Source organism: Monodon monoceros, unplaced genomic scaffold (genome assembly GCF_005190385.1).
Source record: "Monodon monoceros isolate NGI ecotype Baffin Bay Population unplaced genomic scaffold, NGI_Narwhal_1 Super_Scaffold_8, whole genome shotgun sequence".
Taxonomy (NCBI): Eukaryota; Metazoa; Chordata; class Mammalia; order Artiodactyla; family Monodontidae; genus Monodon; species Monodon monoceros.
This window is the reverse complement of record NW_021703785.1, coordinates 73980815-73992094: the sequence shown is the minus strand read 5'-3', so window position 1 is coordinate 73992094 and position 11280 is coordinate 73980815. Positions and strand designations below refer to the sequence as shown.

Genomic DNA, 11280 nt, shown 5'->3' with positions numbered 1-11280 from the left:
GCGTCGTGTGCTGGCGTGAGGAGAGCGGCCGTGAGGCGCGGCTGGTGAGTGTTGGGGCGCGAGTTGGGTTGGCCTGCGGGCGGCGGCGGGGCTCCCCTCTCCCTTCTCCCCGTGGCCGGCGCGCTGCCGACTCCCGCTTCTGTGCCCTCGGCAGGCGCCATGTTCCTGACCGCGCTCCTGCGCCGCGGCCGCATCCCCGGCCGGCAGTGGATCGGGAAGCACCGGCGGCCGCGACCCGTGTTGGCGCAGGCGAAGCAGAACATGGTCCGCCGCCTGGAGGTCGAGGCGGAGAACCACTACTGGCTGAGCCGGCCCTTCCTCACGGCCGAGCAGGAGCGCGGCCACGCGGCGGCCCGCCGGGCGGCCGCCTTCCAGGCGCTCAAGGCGGCTCAGGCGTCCAAGTTCCCCGCGCCCCGGCGGCTGGAGGACCAGCTCGGCCACCTCAAGATCACCGGGAAGTGGTCCTGACCCGCGCCACGCCGCCTGCGTCCTGCGGCGACGAGCGGGAGCCTCTGGCCGGAGCCCCACGGAGCCCCGGCCAAGCCGAGCGAGTGCCTGCGACGGAGGCCCCGGGCCCGCGCTCCCCACCGCCCGCAGTGTGTCTCGGTCGGATCGCGTCTCGCTTCTCTTGTCCTGAGGACGGAACCGGACGGCGCCTGCGTCTTACGGGATGCGGAACGCAACCTGCGCGCAGCCGCAATAAGGCTGCCGACCGCGCTCTGGCATCTGGTCCTCGGTGCGAGATTCTGCCGGGGGCTTTGCCGTGCATGCTCGCTTACCTTCTGCCGACAGGTCTTGCCTAAGCGGACATGAAAAAAATCTACTTTTCCAGTTAAACGCGCTCCTAAAAATAGCGGTTTCTGGTGAGATTTGCTCCAAAAATTGGACAATTGGACATCGTCTATTTTGGGGGACTTCCCCCGGAAGTAAGAACTAAGACCCTTTAAGCCAGGCGGCGCGGCCAAAAAACAAACCAGACAAACAAAATAGTCTGTTGTCAGGTTGTCACCTCAGTATTGAAACTTAAGGATGATTTATGTATTCTGGATAGGAGTCCTTTTTCAGGTATTCTTTTTCCAGTGTTCGACTTTTCATTCTTTTAACAGAATGGCTTTCAAAGAATGGAAGTTCTTAGGTTTGATGAAGGGGACAATTGAAAATTGTTCAATAAAAGCGAAATTAAAACGTTTTTGATAAAGCCGTGTGTGCTCTGGCGTAGGCAGACCACAGTGTCGTCGCACTCAGGTAGTCCCCGTGGTTGCCCGAAGGATCAGCCCCATCGCTTTCCCAAGGCAACACTGTACCTTGCCACACCTGCCAGGTGACTAAAGCAACAGTCATACCCTAACAACAACAACAGCAACAACAGCTGTTCAAATACAGGACTTTATTTATTTATTAATAAAGTAATCATTATTACGATTTTTGGAAAAAACAAGTTTTAAAATGTTCAGCCTTCATGTTAATGTAGGTTAGGCCACCCAAAAGGCAAAGCGAAGATAACATTAAGTCATGGTCCAGGGTTACACTTATGAAAAACAAATACAAGATTTACGGGACATGATATGTAAAAACAACCAAAGTAAACTATTTCAAATTTGTTTATATAAAAACATATTAAAGATCCCTTTAAAATAGTGTTCACCTTTTTTGTAAATGGGCATAGACTAACCTGCAATCATGTACAAATGTGATAAACTCAACAGCTTTCTGAAGCTTTTAATACAAATACAATTCCTTGCTGCTTTATGCAACTCAACAAAATAATATAAAGTGAAGTCGTTAGAAAAATATGGACCTTGCTGAATCTATCTTGCATTTTTAATTTAAGTTGGAAAATATAGTTCAGATCATAAGAAACAGGAATTTTAGATTTACATATTAGCTGTATCATAGAATATGAGATACGATCTTTATTTTGGCTGAAATGCAAAAATATGGTTAATTTCTCTTAACAGATTAGTTAAAAATACTTTCCATTGATAGCAGTGCTAGTCCTAGAACAAAATGTAAGCAAAACATTTGTAAGTCAGTTGTCTTATCAGCGCCCCAAATATGCAGATCCTAACACTGAGCCCTTAAAATGCATCTGCTTTAAAGATGACTGAAGGGAAATCTCACATGACTGAAAATCTGAAAATCCTACAAACAGTCAAAATCTGCTATTAATAGAAATTCAAGTAAACATTGCATATTTAAACTAAGTTAACTTATATGACACTTTGGATCATAACCACTAAATATGTCAAAGGATTTTAAAAAATCATCCATATGCAAAGATGAAACTATACTATGTAAGCGGTGCAAGTTCAGTGACCACTAAGCTGTAGCTGCTCTTTGGTTTGGCACAGTGACAGTGGTCGGATGCCTCAGGTACTGAATACTCAAGTTTGTACCCACGTAAAACCAAGTTTCCTGTCTAATTTGTTTTTAATGGCAATGGCAAGACCTGAAATTCAACTTTTATTTTCCTTAAATATTATCACAACTGTTCAAGTGTTTGAAGGAACAAAGACAGTACTAATAAATTTTGACAGGGCTTCATTTTGACCATTTCTCCGCAAAGGTTGGCAGCACTAATCAATCCCAGAGAAACACCAGAGTCAGCCTTTCCCTGATTCCCATACCACTTGTAGGCCCTTGCCAACAGTCATTAATATGTACAACTAAACGAAGCCAAGTATTTAGAACGTGGCAAATGTTGGCCATAAATTAATTAAACCAAAGGTAACTAAATTAAAAGGCTTTAGCTGAAAATTCCTGAAAAGGTGTTTACTAATGCTATTAAGATGATGTTAACATACTGAAAGAACTGAAAAAGAAACACCACAAAAGCACCCAAATAGGTTAAAGGGAAAATTAAGTTTCCTTAGTTGTTAATCAGGCGCATGCAAATCCTTTGACCTGAATGTAAAAATACCCACAAGAAGTACCAGGACATTTCCGAAAGCAGTCACTTACGTTTAAACATTTACTATTTCCTTATAACACTCAAACCGCCAAACTGAAGTGATGTTTCTGGTTGGTAAATCGATATCCCTTAACGCTCATAAGTTTTCTAGAATCAAGATTATTAAGACTACAGTGTTGAAATAAAGGTAGAAACTGTATTATAGTATTCCAAACTATATTTTCAAAGCTAAACTCATTCCTCTAGTTCAAAGGGGGAAAAAATTACTTGCTTTTAACATCTAATATTAATATAGCCCATGGAATTAGACAAATCCTATAAATTATAAACCTGGAACAGCAGGCTATAAAATTTATGCTACATTAGGAGATTATAGAGCTATCCCTAGTATATTTGGCGTCCAGAAGGAACTCCAAATATACCTGTTGGACGAATGTTAAGTAAGCAAAATTAGAAATTGAAGAATGTTAAAGATCGTCAAGTCAAAATCATTCTTAACACCCCTCTCCCCAACCCCATTTTATAGACAAGGAAACTATAACATGTTTTTACAGACGCTGGTTAAAACTGATCTCCACCCACTACTGGAAGCAATCGGTCATTTTAGCTTGTGTGTGTCAGACTAAGCAGAGTATAAAGGAGGAGTAACATCTGTATATTGTTCCTCCGCTATAGGACACTATTTTTCTTTAGAATTAATGCAACGATCCCTGTCACTTAGATTGGATTTCAAAAGGAAGAGGGGGATAAGTGTCTAGGCAGAAAGGGGTTGCTGTTAGGAGGTCAGATTTAAAATCCTGCATGTAAGAGTGGAATCCACCTCTCAGAGAATGGAAGCTTTGAATGATACTCAAGTGAGAATTTCCTTCTCGAGAGCAGTGTTATGCTAAACAGTTTGACCCTAGTTCAAATTGTATTTTATGTTGCTGTTTAAGCTACTATAGGATTACTGTAAAAAGTTTCAAAGCAAATTTCGGTCATTACCTAAATTGAAATTTGAGAGTCAGCTCAGCAGCAGGCAGCACTCTGAAAACATACTTTAACAGCTTTCTGTAGCTTGTCTTTCGCTTTATTTTTCTTCTAGCCACTTCTACCCAATCCTACTGTGTCCAGTATTTCTACAGCACACGTAACCTTTGTTTCCCTACCTGTATAAATACCCATGACAGTTCAACAAGAGTATATTGAAAGCAGAGAGAAACAAAAAAATTTCTTATACTGCCAAATTTTCTTTAAGCCTTGGGCACAACACTGCACATGGTTTAATTAATGCTTAGAACTAAGCCTTCAATGAATTATACAAATATGCTCCATGTTTTAAATGATTAGGTATCTAAATCCTTCTGAGTGTTATTTTATAGCAACAATAAAAAAAATCTTTAGTAAAAATGCTGAAAAGTATAAAACAGTAACTATAAATTAGCAAACACCAAGTTGTTTTTAAAGCAATTATTTTCTTTTTCTTACATAGTACAAGCGCTCTCAGCCACCATACTGACCTAGATGTACTTCACTTAAAACAAGTTTTCTACCTTGTGTTTCTGGAGTGAAAATTTATATGGATACTAAGAACTCTAATAATGTAACTCAGGTATCAAAAGAATACATACGCCATGTTAACATGTGACCTGACAGCTCATATTATAGCATATCATAATACATTATTATGAGTAAATGTTATTTCCAAAGTAAAATTAAGTCACTTTTGTAGCTGTAAGTCAGTGTTGAACAAGTGGGCTCATTTAAGATTAAGGCATCTTCCAGCTCTGGAGCAGTGCTTCTGTGGATCCAACAATCTGTACAAAGGTTTCCTTTTTTAAAAAATATATCTTCATTTATACTTCAATTATTTAATTCCACTGATCATCATCTTGCGTATAAAACTGAAAATATTCAGTCCATAATGTTTTTTATAAACCTATAAAACCAGAAACAATTGAATTATTGATTAAAACTTGATTTTATATTTCTGAAAATAAGATTAAATAGTTCTTTGGGCTAAGGTATAAAGCTGCTAATACAACACAAAAGGAAAGAAATACTTTAATATTACTAATATTCTAATAATAATAAAGGTTTTTAGATGCTGTAAATAAGGGACAGATCACTGACTTTCCCTGAAGCCATTAAGTGAGCATTTTAATAGAGGCAGATCCTTACACTTTTCCCTTAGTGTTAACTTGGGCATAATCTGAGAAGGCTGCTATCGGATGTTTATGGGAATTTCAGTGAGGATTCTCAACCACCGCGAGCATCAGCCATTGTTCCGCCCACAGCCTACACTGAGAAGACGCGGTGGGGCTGCCAATGACACGTGATCACCGCCTGCAGCTCCTGCTGCCCTCTGCCTGCCCGGAGCCCCACCGGGGGCTGTTTCTGATGCTCTCTGGGTCTTAGGCTCTGGCTGTGACTTGGACATGGACTCCAGGTCCTTGTAAGGAACTGGATGCTAATGATAAACACCAAGCAAGGAAGCAGATGTCCCCTAGATGAGACTACAGATGAGGACAGAGCGACTGAGGTAATAAAGGTGTGTTGTCTTAGGCTGCTAAGTGTGTGATAATTTGTTAGGTAGCAACAGGTAACCAAGAAACACTACACGTAGGTTTTCAAAACTCTAACAGCTGCGCGTGGTGCTGCTGAGCCAGTGAGCTTAGCTTCCGACTTGAATGTGCATACCTGTCTTCTCTGTTTTTAAGCAGCAGGAGAGTTCACTACATCCCTGCGTTCAGTCAGTGTTAGCACTGCCCTCACTGCTCCTACTGGCCCATGGGGAAGGGCTTCTATTCCTACTTCAATCAACCTCCTCCGGCTACTGCGCCTCCTCTGGCTACTGCAAAGGCATCACTGACTCATGTACTTGGCTGCAGTAAGCTGCTCTTCTGCTATATCTTTTACCAAGTAAATAACATCAATGAACCTCTTAAGTCTTTTTTTCAGACTTTAATCTTAGTCACTCTTCTCTGGATCAAATTTCTTCAGTAGTGGGCGAAAGTCACCTTTTTTCCTTAAACTACTTAATAAGGTACCGTTCAGTGAAAAGGGTAGTTGTCCATATACCAGTCCTAACAATTTTTATTAGTTTCCTCATTAATCTACCAATAAATATCCAGTAAGATCATGCTAGGAGTGGTAAGAAAAATGGGAGTTAGGCAGATGTTACCTTCCAATCTCTCCTGAACTACCTGATTTTGCTGATATAATGGAAAGAGTAAAAAAGACTGAATTGCAAACTGTTTTGAGATTATGACATGCAAATAAACTAATTTTTGGAGAAATTACCTTTATACTGTCTTACCTTGCTCTTATTCAACTGGTTAGTTATGAACAAGTGGTACTCAGTTTTCTATTGCCACTGTTACATGGTTATTTGTCCCTGTAAGCACATAATTATATATGACATGACAAGAAAAGAAATATTAAGCATCTGGCTAAATGGTAAAATTGATGATTGCAGTAAAAGCAAGTATTATATAAGCACTAAATAGGCTTCTGGTGCCAACCATTTGCCTTCTGTTAGAACCCAGAAGGAAGGAAAGCAGTGCTAAAATCTCAAGGTCTGGTTTTATGCTTATTTTTGTAAAAACGTCCATTGGCTCTAAAGATGTTCAGGAGCAATAATTTCAAGTCCACAAATGGATTTTTCCCTTTATTTTATACTGAGGGTCTAATGACCTGAATGAAGGTCTTTTTTAAAAAATTTATTTTATTTATTTTTGGCTGTGCTGGGTCTTTGTTGCGGAGCACAGGCTCCAGGCACGTGGGCTTGAGTAGTTGTGGTACACGGGCTCAGTAGTTGTGGCTCATGGGCTCTAGAGTGCAGTCTCAGTAGTTGTGGCACACGGGCTTAGTTGCTCTGCGGCATGTGGGATCCTCCCGGACCAGGGCTCGAACCTGTGTCCCCTGCATTGGCAGGTGGATTCCTAACCCTTGGGCCACCAGGGAAGTCCCCTGAATGAAGGTCTCAATGAAACTAATTTAAGAGAATTTAAATGCTGCTGAAAGCCAAAATGACAATAACAACAAATCAGAAATTGTGACAGCAAGCTTTCAAGTTTTAGGGTATTTCCTAGAGTTAGTACCAAACCATTTTCCTACAGTGCAAGAAGAATGTTATTACTAGTATTATTAAGAACCACAGATATGTTTTAAGCTATAATGCTAGTGAGTGGCCAGACTATATTATAAACCGAGGCCTGATTCAAAAGCCCACTTCCATCTTATCGACTGTTGTATAATGTACCACAGTTCATGAAATGATTAAGAGTCATGATGGTTCAAATACATTCAGTGCACTCTTTTTATACTAAGACAAGACAGCCAAAGAGTACAAGGCATTTCAAAATTATTTTCAAATAAGCAAAAGCTATGACCCCCAAAATAACCTTGTTTAAGCATTATCCAGAATATTATGCCGAAAGAATTTTCTACATCTGAGGTGACAAAATACACGGCTGGGTAACAACAAGGAAAAACAAAATTATGAACAGAGAAAAACACAGCAGCAGCCACTACACTTCCTCACTCAACCTTCGCCTCCATGAAAGCTACCAGTAAACGCTAACGGCCCACGTATAAGATATTTTATTAAAAAGCTTCAAATATTTTAGTATTTTAAAATAGCACATAATGTATTTTAATTTTTCCACATTTATTAAACCTGGTGATTTTCATTTTAACCAGACAAAGCAATGTTTTCAGATGACGGCATTACCTGATCTGATAACACCTTCTTCAGATCCATTCTCTAGCCACTGAGATTCACTGTCCAACAAGCGGTTTTTTGATTCACTAAGCGGTTTGATAGGAAAGGGTGGGTTTGAGCCAATACTGAAAGAGGAGCAAATAATTTAGTAAATAGTCTAATGCTCAATTAATAATACTTAATTAATAAGCAGCAAATTAGTATTCCTTCTCCTAAATATGTGAGGGCAACTCATGAGATCTCAGCACTCTGAAAAAGCTCCATCTTCAAGAGAAAATGTGCCCCCAACCCCCCCGCATTAAATGGCTCTCTAGACCCAAGAATTTGTACTCAGCACTGCCAATGAAAACAATTAGATAAAAGAAAAACAGCTTCAGAGGCCAATCTGAAACATTTTTAACATGTTAATCAAGAGCCGTAAGGTAGCACAAGGACAGGTGAGGATCTATGTCTGTGGCCAGGACAAAAAGATTACCTGTCATTTCCCAAGTTTTCTGCTTTCTACCTCTGCAGTATAGATCTAAGGGGAAAAAATGATTTAGTGATTTAGCGTAGACTTAGTTTTCTAGCTAAGACATCCAGGGAGGGAGGGAATGGAGGAAAAAAAGAAGAAGGAAAAGGGAACTAGTATTGTTGGGGACCCACTATGGGCAGACGCTGTGCTGGGTGCTTTCTACACACCATCGCAATCTTCACAATAACCCCCGAAGGGAGTACAAATCCTCCTCTCATAGAGCTGGCAGCTGAGGCTCAGACAGTTTAAGTAACTTCTTGGAGCTCTGAGGTCCTAGGTTCTAAGGCCTATGTTCTTCCAAAATTAATCCGCTAGCTTGGAATTTATAATCCCTCCTCCCCCACAACTTATTTCTGTAGTCAGTAAGTTTCAAGTGTTTCACTTTGACAGAAGCATCTCTATCTCCTTTAAAATTTCATTTAAAATGAACTATTTCTCTGAATTTATGAATCAGTGTGCTCGCCATACAAACTCTGAGAAAATATCCTCTAAGACGAAGAAGAAAAATTTTGTATTTGTATTTTTGAATCCTCATTAATATCATTTTCACGCTGCAGTTAAAATCTGTTTATCAAAATAAAATGGTGAATAGTACAATGACTAACTTCTTTGAAAATGTAACTGATATAAACCAACATAATCAAATCTTGAAAGAGTCTTCGTTTCTAGGAAGAGGCAGCGCAGGTAGGGTAGCCGTGCTTCCTACCCTGCCAGACGCGTCCAGTGACATGAGACTGTCCTGCTTCAACTACTAACAGCAAACGTTCACTTTATTACTCTCAAAAGTGTTCTGGTTTGAATGATAAAAAAATATGGTTATCCTGAGCATATCAGCTATATCCACATTTTAACCCTCAGTTAAAAAAGCTGAATAGAATTTCTCTTTATCTGTGCTGGCTTGCTACATCACTACTATATTTATCTATGTATCACACACACACACACACACACACACACACACACACACACACACAGTTTGCTCTATAATGAATTCTGAAAAACGTAATGACAAGAAGCGCACCTTCTGGTATTTTCACTGTGGTTTGAAACAGATGCTTGTTCTGGATCCGTCCCCACAAGACGAGTCGGAAAACTGCAGCCATCACCCTGACTGCATAATGAAAAATATCAGTGATAATTTAATCATGTTCACTTAAATCTAAGTGGTCAATTTAACACCTATTTTCTAGAGGCATGGTATAAAATGATCACAACTTGTCATTTCAGAGAATGATTTCTAATTTAGACGGTTATTAGACTCCACTGAGGAAGTAAGTCTTTTTCTTTTATAATTTACATATAATTAAAAATAGTATCTTCCATGACTATTAAAATGATCATGTCTATTAAAGTTATGATAAACATACATATTCAAATAATTGGGTAACTGACCTGCTTATCACAATCATTTAAGATATCATAAATGCTCAAACTGAAATTCAAGATGTACGTTCCACATATTTATTTATTCAACAACGTTCATTAAACGAAAATACACTGGATGTTCTGAGTACCATTTGAAGTGCTAGGGATATACCACTGAACAAAAGAAAAGAAAATCTCTGGCTTCAAGAAGTTCACAACTTAAAAAAAAGTACAGCTATGCCTTCTGCATTCTAAAAACATCAAAACTGTGTACCGCAGGGAATTCCACTTGCAGCCAAGATGGATTAACCGGTATATTTGACCTCCTGTTGAACAGTACATACAACAACTCTTTTCAAAACAGGCAGCACAGAACTGTGGTGTGTGAAAGAAGAGGAACCAACCAAGGAGTTGCAGCTTCTGCCAGAACTTGAGCACCAACAGGGGGATGTGCAGAGCAAGGTGGTCTCACTGAATTAAGGTGACAGAGATGGGAGTTTCGAGAAGATGAGGAGGTTTGCTTCTATCGGACAGAGCTGAGGAAGAGGGATATGTGCAGAGAAAGGGCTACAGAAATCTGCACAGGGTTTTACTTGAGTCTTCAAGTAAATACTAAGCCACACATGTGAATCTGGGAAAAGAACAACTGGGGAGTGTAAGCTGAACAATTCAGAGCCTGCCCAGCACTGAAAGCCATTTGCATTCGACCTGCCAGAGTAGAGAGACCTCACTGAACATGTGGATACGGCAGAGACCGCAGCAGGCTCTCACCTTTGCTGTAGGACTAAACTTGCCCTAGAGAAAATGCTACTTTACCCCCAACCACAGGTTTAAACAAGCATCAGGAGGACTAAGCTGAAACAGAAGTCGGCCAAGACAAAATTCAACATCCTTTAAAGGGAGACCAAATTTAAACACTCAGAATTCAAAATGTCCACCATCCACTCAAAAATTACCAGCATAAAGAGCAGGAAAATGTGATCACAACCGAGAGAAAATAAAGTCAACAGAAAAGATTTAGAAATGACCGTGACCACTTGAAACAGAGACGCTACACCAGTGACTATAAATATGTCCATGAATTAACTGGAGAAAGTGGATATGAAGAAAAATGAAATGTAAGATATAAAAAAGAACCAAACTGAACTTCTGGAGCTGAAAAATAGAATATCTGAAATAAGAAATTCACTGGATGAGCTTAACAGCAGACAATACAGAAGAAAAGATAAGTGAACTCACAGACGTAACAACAGAAACAAAAAAAGATGGAGGGGGAGAAGGGAGGGACAACAGCAATGACCGGTGGGTCACGACATATATTTAAGAGAACCTGAAAAGCTAGTGGGGGAAGGGCACAGGAAGAGGGAAGCAGGCAGAAAACAACAATTGAAAGTTATTTCAAAATTATTCAGATTGGACGTCCCTGGTGGCACAGTGGTTAAGAATCCTCCTGCCAATTCAGGGGACACAGGTTAGAGCCCTGGTCTGGGAAGATCCCACATGCCATGGAGCAACTAAGCCCATGCGCCACAACTACTGAGCCCATGTGCCACAACTAGTGAGCCCGTGTGCCACAACTACTGCAAGCCGTGTGCCTAGAGCCTGTGCTCCGCAACAAAGAGAAGCCACTAAATGAGAAGCCCACACATAGCAACAAAGAGTAGCCCCTGCTTGCTGCAACTAGAGAAGGCCTGCGCACAGCAACGAAGACCCAATGCAGCCAAATAAATAAATGAATGAATGAATAAATGATTCAGATTTGATGAAAACTACAAATTCATAGAT

At 40.5% G+C, this 11280-nt stretch overlaps 2 protein-coding genes across 6 annotated transcripts in view; one reads left to right on the top strand and one right to left on the bottom strand.

Moving 5' to 3' along the window:
* Nucleotides 1-5: 5 nt before the first annotated feature.
* Nucleotides 6-696, top strand: MRPL57 (mitochondrial ribosomal protein L57). Its single transcript, XM_029210174.1, has 2 exons — nt 6-44; nt 155-696. The coding sequence occupies exon 2, from the start codon at nt 160-162 to the stop codon at nt 466-468; it is 309 nt and encodes a 102-aa protein (XP_029066007.1). The 5' UTR covers nt 6-44; nt 155-159; the 3' UTR covers nt 469-696.
* Nucleotides 697-1320: 624 nt separating this feature from the next.
* The window catches only part of ZDHHC20 (zinc finger DHHC-type containing 20), a 73071-nt gene continuing 63111 nt past the window's right edge, over nt 1321-11280 (bottom strand). For 3 of the 5 annotated variants that reach the window (XM_029210006.1, XM_029210007.1, XM_029210008.1), the window contains exons 10-13: nt 9152-9241; nt 7626-7741; nt 6210-6287; nt 1321-4829 (exon numbers count right to left, since the gene is read on the bottom strand). In XM_029210006.1, the coding sequence (XP_029065839.1) occupies nt 6250-6287; nt 7626-7741; nt 9152-9241 (244 nt within the window). In that variant the 3' untranslated portion in view covers nt 1321-4829; nt 6210-6249. Of the gene's footprint in view, nt 4830-6209; nt 6288-7625; nt 7742-8091; nt 9242-11280 lie in introns of all 5 variants that reach the window. The other 2 variants (XR_003791700.1, XR_003791699.1) reach the window with 2 other exon arrangements.

Bases quoted from the DNA above. Each gene is read 5' to 3' on its own strand.
- MRPL57 (XM_029210174.1), top strand. From the start codon at position 160: ATGTTCCTGACCGCGCTCCTGCGCCGCGGCCGCATCCCCGGCCGGCAG.